At 41.6% G+C, this 8495-nt stretch overlaps 1 protein-coding gene across 1 annotated transcript in view; it reads right to left on the bottom strand.

Annotated features, from left to right (window-relative positions):
* Kif13b (kinesin family member 13B) overlaps positions 1-8495 on the bottom strand; it is a 159126-nt gene that overhangs the window by 77228 nt on the left and 73403 nt on the right. Inside the window, exons 9-10 of the mRNA XM_028758708.1 lie at positions 6874-6986; positions 5714-5825 (exon numbers count right to left, since the gene is read on the bottom strand). Coding sequence (XP_028614541.1) covers positions 5714-5825; positions 6874-6986 — 225 coding nt within the window. The remainder of the gene's footprint in view (positions 1-5713; positions 5826-6873; positions 6987-8495) is intronic.

Below are 8495 nucleotides of genomic sequence, written 5' to 3'. Positions count from 1 at the left end.
CCCTCCCTCCCTCCCTCTTCTCTCTCATCTTGCTCATCTCGCTCATCTCTCTCTCTTTTCTCTCCTCTCTCCCTTCTTCTTTCTTCCCTGCTTAGATTCTCTCCACTTAGAATTTTTCCTTTGTTAGAATTTTTTACCTTTCCCTACTTTGTCTCTTAGCTAGCTTTCATAGGAAACTTTTTACACTTAGTAATAAAATACAATAACTTCTTTAAGTGTCTTTTCTTCCTGCGACCTCAAACCAACAGACCTAAGCTAGAGCCTGGCAGTGCCTTCAGAGAAAGTACTAAGGATATAAGGATATTTGCCTAATTCTCTGCTGTCCCTGGGCTGAGGTGTTAAGTGCTAGAAACTGCAGTTTCTGGCCTCAGAGGATCAAACAGAGGGCAGGCCAGCTACAATAGCCTAACCCTAGGTCTTACCCACTGCCTATGCTCTTCCCATCCCCCTCAGCTGCCTCAAGAAGAACCTACTGGAAAAGAAGAAAGATCACCTTCTCCTCCCACCAAGCCGGGGCTGGCTCCCGGCACTGTCCCAGTGTATAAAGTGGAAGAGTAATAAAGGAAGAAACCCAACACCAACCTTGGTCCACTAAAGTGCATGCACACCCATATATACGTGTTCCCAATTACACACATTTGCACACACACTACACACACACACACACACACGCACACAAGAAATATTCAGAGCTGAAAGTTTAACACAAAAGTGCTTTCTTTTCAAATGCAGGAACTTGAATTCAGTGCTCCAAACACATGTAAAAAGCTAAACATGATAGTATGTACCTGCAAGCCCAGTGCCAGGCTCATGGAGAAAGGCAGATAGATCCCCAGAACTTGCTGGCAAGCCTAACCTTCAAAATGAACTCCAAGCTAGTGAGAAACTGTCTAAAAACAGTTAAGGGCCCAGAGAGATTGCTCAGGAGTTCAGGGTACTTACTGCTCTCACAGCAGACCTAAGTTCATTTCCACAAGATGGTTTACACCTCCAGTTTCAAGGGGTTCTCATGCCCTTTGCTGGCTCTTACATACTCGTGGTACATATAAACTCACACAGGCGAACATTATATACATATAAATAAAACTTTTAAAATTATATTTTAAAGGTGTACAGAGCCTGAAGAATAACACTTAAGGTTGTCCTTTGGATTCCACACGCACACACACATGTACATAGACCCACATACATGAACACATAAAGACTCAATATTCCCTTTCAGAAATGCAATCTCAATGAACAACAGATTCTCAAAATTCAGAGAGATATTCACTACATCACAAGAAAGCTTAGATTTGTCCAATACTCACCTTAGAAAACTCTTGATTTTAAAAATATAGTTTTTCTAATTTTAATACATATAAATTTTTTAGAGAATTTTGTAGTTTTATACATATCTCTGCCTTTTGTGAATTCAACTATTAGTAACTTCACTCTATTAGAGAGGAAAGCAGGGTTGTTCTAAAAAGCAAAACACAAAAACAAGCAAACCAACCCATCAACAACATGCCTAACAAGCTAGAACTAACAAACTGAGCACCGCTCCATCCCAGGTTTTCCACCTTCAATTTCAAACAGACCACTCTTCCCACACAGACACCCACAACAAGTTCTTGGCAACCACAACTTCAGGCCTGAAGGCTGAGTCAGATTACCTGACACCACTTCAAATTATTCTGTCTTGACATTTGAAACAAAATAATTCACAAGGTATCAATAGCTCAATACAATCAAAGACAATATATATGTATGCTTACTCATCCATTACTGAAAATTTAGTTTAAAAAAACCCAGATAATTATATTGAAGAAAATATGCTGTTATGTATAGAAAGGCAAGAGATGTAACCAATCTGGATTTTCAGAAGTAAGCCAAGACTGCTTGATTCTCTTTTCACTACTAGACACTAATTTCACATTGTCAGTGCTCCAGATTTGTCATGAGGAGCCCCATATACATTCAGATGGGATAGGAAAGTCTCAAGGACTTCGGTTCCACTTACTAGTGATGCCACACATCCTAAGGGTTACTGCACAGTCTACCCATGGGCACAGCAAACATGAATGACAAACAGAATTTGTAACCATAACTACCAGGGGTGAAAGTACGCTGCCACTGCATGCTTAGGCAAAGAAAAGGAAACTGGGCACACCCCATGCCTGATTTACCAAATGACCATGGAGCAGCAATATGCTCACATTGTCTTGAACAAAAAGGAAAATGTAACAAAAGAATGGGCAGGCATCCAAGAGAAAGTTTACAGTTTCTTGTTTACTCCTTAATTAAGCAACTCAGACAAGCTTTGTTTCAAATGTGGCAATGCAAATTAAATGGACACCGGGAAGAAATTTCATCTTAGAAGTCAGAATTTTTCTTTTCAAGCTGAAAGAACTCTGAAGTCATCTAATCAAATTATTTCATTGTGCTGCTAGGAAATTGAGACTCAGAAAGGCTGAAAGACTTACCAAAGGTCAGTGTGCTAATTCAGACCAGAGCTGGGATTACTTGCTCTTCTCCTCTTGTGAGGTTTGCCATCTAATGGGAGAGGCAATGCTGTGTAAGAGCTAAACCCAGGGTCTGGAAGCACGAAGAGCAGAAGGAACCTAGAAGAGAAGACATTCCAGACTGGCAGGTAGGAGAGAGGAGCAGGAAGTGACAAAAAAGAATAAGGCTCTAACACATGACAGCCATCTTCACTCACCTAGAACCTACAATGCCAAAGAGCACAGATGACAGCCAGGAGGAGAAGTCAGCTGGAAAGGGCCTTTGTAAGCCATTCATTAAAGAACTTGGCCTTGATTCTAAGGCCCTGGAGGACAGTTACTAAAGAGACTTAAAGTTCCAGTGAATTTGGAAATGGAAGAGTGGATTGGACAAAGAAGGTCCAAGAGAGATGGTTGTCGGCTCAGTGAGAGATCCACATGATGTCCACTAGAGAATTGACATTAAGAATAAAAGTAGGCCAGGCAGTGGTGATATAAGCCTTTAATCCTAGCACTCAGGAGGCAAAGGCAGGCAGATTGGTGTGAGTGCAAAGCCAGCCTGGTCTACAGAGCGAGTTCCAGGACAGCCAAACTACATAGAGAAACCCTGTCACAAAAACAAAGAAACAAAGAATAAAAGTGGGGGTCAGAGCTCACAAAGTAGAAGCTGAGCAAGAGATCCACATTCAGACAGTGATAAACATCAAGTGTGCTTCACTCCCAAGCGTGAGGACCTGAGTTTGACCCCCAGCACCTACATAAAAAGCCTGGGGTGGTGGAAGACAACTGTAACCCCAGCAGTGGGGAGTTAGGCAGATCTCTGGGGCACACTGGCCACTCAGCCTAGCCCAACTTCCTAACCCTGGATCCCAGTGAGAGACCCTGGCTCAAAAGTCAAGAAAGACAACACCAAGCATGACCTCTGATGCATCCATATACACACTGATCTCTTTAAAGGTGATCCATTTTGTGAGCGCAATGGAAATCACGATGGGGTTGTGCTAATCTCAGACCAACACTAAAGGACAATCAGCAGGTGTGGGACGGGAGTAGACTAGGAGTTAAAGAAGTCATGAACTGAGCAGGGGTGGAGGGGCAAACATTACAGCTCTGAAGAAGTTTTTAACTCCCCCTACTTAGGCTCTTGGTGCAAACATCAAATATGATATAAAACAGATAATACAAATGTTTAAAAAAAAACTAATAACAGAAACTGAACAAACATGCCTTATTTTTAAACTGAATCACCACAAAGAAGCTGTAATTACAGTTTTGGTTCATTCTTTGAATATTATGAACATCTTCCCTTACTTTTAATCAAAAACAGGCAAAGTCAAATGGAGAGCCTCAATGAATCTTTACTAAGAGCACAGTCCACACAAACCAGCCACACATTGACACGGCTGCCTGACACCTGATTCATCAACAGGGTGACAGACTCAGCTTTATGGACAGCGACTGAACCAACAAGAAGAGATTGCCTATTGTCTTAACTGAAGTCACAGTGACCATAGAGACTCTGACTTTAAATCAAGCACACCAAGGAAACGTCCATACATGACTGGAAATGCCTCTCTGGAAGTCCAAGGGAGAAGAATGTTATCAGATTTTCTTCCTGAAGACTTTGAGGCCAGTCTGATTTACAGAATGAGTTCCAGGGCTACACAGAGAAACCCCGTTGGGGGTGCAGGGAGAAAAATTCTGAGTGTGTATAGTCAGGAGAAAGTACTTCTCTTTGAAAGTACTCCAAAGGCTGATCTCTAAACACAAAGACTCAGTCAACAGTGACAATCAACATTTACTAAGCTCCCTGGGGGCCCTGTTCCACTATAGTAAGAAATAGTAAGTACAGTACATCTTTACCAATGAGAAAATGAGCCATTACTAAGCTATACCGGGCACAAAAAGTTATTTCCTTGTTTTTAATGGTATGTGTCACTGAATGGTTTTCTGCAGCTGAGTTCAGCACCTTTAGGAGCCAGAAGAGGATGTCAAATCCCTTGGAGCTAGGATTATAGGCAACTGTGAGCTAAGCTACATGGATTCTGGGAATTGAACTCAGGTCCTCTAGAAGAACAGAGCTCACATACCACCTCTCTCCAGTGCCTGCTTCTCTGTTTCCAATGAACCATGGAGAGTATTAGAAAGGCGAAAGTTTTTGTTCCACTATGACACCCTTACAAAGTTGTCATCTAGTCTACAAGCTCTAATACCCAGCCTGATGTCCATTTTGCACACCATCTTCAGGAAGACCCCAGGGACCTGTCCATTGTGAAGTCACCAACAAACTTGTAAGCTACCCTTCGTGCTCTTGACTCACCATTTCCTTGTGTTCCCTTGGGGCACTTCATGGATGCTGTCCTTTCACATTTCTGTTCCTTGTTTGCAATAGAAATGGCTGTGTTTCTACTCTACACTTAGCTAAAACTTTGCAAAGCAGAAAAATCAAAGGCTCAGGGAAGAATGAAATAGAAAATAAGCTCAAGCTATCAAAGGTGTCTGTGAGCAGGACATAGCAGCTCAGAGAGGGCATCAGTCTGTGAGTGACCACACTGTCCCCTCAACACTCGGCTCTTCTGCCCCCTCCCCTCAAGGGGCAACTATGTGTTCAACAACCATTTACCATGCATGTTCTGGAGGACAAAAATGCCAAACACTAGCAAGAAAATGACACTTGTTCCTGAAAACTGAAAAACTGTTCAAACTGCCGAAAAGCTATACATCTGAATACAGATGGAGAAAAGGTCCCTGGAAGAGACTAACCTACTCTTTTTCTTCCTTTCTGCCACTGAAAATATGTTAAAAACTGGCTGGTTTTGTGTCAACTTGACACAAGCTAGAGTCATTAGAGAAAAGAGCCTCAGTTGAGGAAATGCTTCCTTGAGATCCAGCTCTAAGGCATTTTTCAATGGGGGAGAGCCCAGCCCACTGTGGGCAGTGCCATCCCTGGGCTGGTGGTCCTGGGCTCTAAGAAAGTAGTCTGAGGAAGCCATGAGGAGCAACCCAGTAAGCAGCACCCCTATAATCAGTAATCATGAGCTCCTGAATCAGCTCATGTCTCCAGGTTCCAGTCCTGATGCTGTCCTGACTTCCTTTGTTGATGAACAGCAATATGGAAGTATAAGTTGAATAAACCCTTTCCTCCCTAACATGCTTTTTGGTCATGGTGTTTTGTTGAAGCAATAGGTCACTAAGTAAGATACTAACAAAAGACAAAGAAAATGACTCACCTTGAGCAGCCATGTGAGAACTGAGTCCCGATAGGGAACAAATTTATTTTTGTTTTTGCCAGCACCCTGATCAGCTAGGGCAGAGATAACCAGACCCAGGGTTGTGAGGGACCTGCATGGAACAAAAACCACAATTATCTAAGCCAGAACATATCAAATGTCACGTTAGTTGCAAGGATGGACAGGGGCAAGGTGCCCTTGGCTGCGTGTAACAAGTGCTGTGGTCAGCACTTTGCTGTCTGATCTGAAGACAGAGCTCCTAACAGCTCCTGTCCATCTGAGTTACTTGACAAAATAAAAACACTTAGCACTGTTTATCTTTCATTTTTGCAGATAAAATATGTGACCTAGAATACTAGGGTGAAGATACTAATATAACAAACAGACACCTTCAAGAAGGGTATAAATACTGGTAAAATACTGATTAGAGCAATAGTGCTAACAAGCTGACATCTGCACACCCTAGTGTTGGAGAAGTGTTCCATAGTTTCCATCTGCTGGCTAATGTCTCACCTCATAGCTGTGGGAGCCCTGAGGAGAGGGAAGACTTGAACCCATGAAGAGGTAGTGATCTAGCCTGAGGGAAAACTATGTACGTGATGGAGCTGGCAAATGAAACATTACTTCATAAAATCTTGGTTCTGAAATGTTGACAAATACAACAGCAGACTAAAGGGGATAGCCCAATGTGACTGTCACAGTGTCTATTCACACAGCCAAAATCCAGTAGAGGATGACTATGCTCCATGGATAACAGCAAGTCACAAGGACGGGACAGGGTTGTCATAACTGGAGGTCAAGAGAGAGTCAGTGGATACTGACATCACTTAGTGAGTGGACACCAGGGGTTCTATCAAACATCCCGCAATGTACAACATCCTCCACCCACAGGAAAAGGAGTCATCTAAGCCCAACTGTCAATAGGGCCATTGTTGAGAAGCCCTGACTTGACTGAGGGCTGTGCTTGCCAGTCCCATCAAACAGCTCTACAGATGAGAAAATGAGCCTGGGTCATAGAAAACACTAGAAAAAAGTCCAAACTGCTCACTCATCATTGCCTCAATCGTTCCTGAATCATCTTACTCCATAAGCACAGATGTTCCCCTATTTTTCTATCAGCACCATAAAGCGATTCAAGAATGTGATTCTGGAACACTTACTTGTTGATGTTGCTGCCCTCCTTCAGCCTGTCGCCCGCAGCTCCAGTTTTCGTGGCTCGTTCACTGCCAGCTAAATCCACTAAGCTCAGCTTGCCCACTTTCTCTCCAGATGTCTGCAGAGAAAATCAACACATGCTAGCAGATGGCTAATGAATGCTGAAAACAGGCTGACTCCTCGAATGGCTTATTGTCTCTGGCCTTTACCAAAGCTATCTGTCATTACTGCAAAATTATTTTGTGCTGGTACTAAACACGGCGGAAAACCACCACCTAGCACAAAACTTACACAATTTGCTAACACAGTAGTGAACAAACATGGAAGTTGATGACCTCAGGAAAAATGCTATAAAATGGGACATTTTAGAGAGATTGGTAAAATTTTCAGATATAAACAAAAGTGCTTATAAGATCAAAAGTTTAATGATTTGAAACTGTGCTTAAAATTTTATAAATATTAGCCTGAGACAAATACTCACATTCTTGGTTATTATTAAAAACAAAAACAAACAATCTGACTTTTGTGTAACAAATTTGTTCAAAAAGTCAAAAACATTTTCTAAACATTTTCATCTTATTCAAACGATCAGCTTAACATTTGACATTAGCTGTGGTCTTCGACAGTCGTGCTTTCTTCCACCAGATCAAAAATGTGACATGCTTTATTTTACTTCATCAGCAAAACAGAACCATAAGAAAGCGATATCAGAGTCTACGGATTAAATCTGTGGAAACTTTCCTTTAAAATCTATGTTATCATCTGTCTTGGAAAGTAGCTCTTGGCAGAATGTTTATCTGACAAGGAGAAGGGTCTGGGTTCTGCTCTCAGAATTGCAAAAGAACATTTATATATTTCCATAAATAAATATTACAAAGGGATATTTTGCTTCCCAAATCAAAAATACTTCTGATTTTAAAAAAAAAATAAAGAAAGTAAGAAAGTCAGGGCTGGAGAGTTGGCTCAGCAATTAAGAGCACTGGCTGCTCTTCCAGAGGTCCTGAGTTCAATTCCCAGCAACCACATGGTGGCTCACAACCATCTGTAATGGGATCTGGTGATTTATGAAGAAAACTATAGTGTACTCATATACATTAAATAAATTTAATAATAATAAAAGAGGGCTGGAGAGATGGCTCAGTGGTTAAGAGCACTGCCTGCACTTCCCGAGGTCCTGAGTTCAAATCCCAGCAACCACATGGTGGCTCACAACCATCTGTAATGAGATCTGGTGCCCTCTTGTGGGGTGTCTGAAGACAGCTACAGTGTATTCATATATAATAAATAAATAAATCTTTAAAAAAAAATAATAATAATAATAATAAAAGAAAAGAAAATCTTTAGTATGGTATTTGTTTTGTTTTGCTTTACTCTAAAAATGAAATCAAAGACAGAGAACTTTTTGTTTTTAACATTGATCTTAATGTGGAGGGGGAAAAAAATGATTTTTTTCAGCAAAAGAAAAGCCTGCCAGGATAGAACACCTCGCCAGGTTACTTTTGCCTCTCGTATTTGAGACTGAGGTCATCGGAAATCAATCTTCACATGAAGGAAGAGAGAGAGAGAGAGAGAGAGAGAGAGAGAGAGAGAGGGAGAGAGGGAGAGAGGGAGAGAGGGAGAGAGGGAG

This window comes from Grammomys surdaster, unplaced genomic scaffold, assembly GCF_004785775.1.
Source record: "Grammomys surdaster isolate TR1022 unplaced genomic scaffold, NIH_TR_1.0 126219, whole genome shotgun sequence".
Taxonomy (NCBI): Eukaryota; Metazoa; Chordata; class Mammalia; order Rodentia; family Muridae; genus Grammomys; species Grammomys surdaster.
This window is presented reverse-complemented; position numbering and strand designations above follow the sequence as displayed.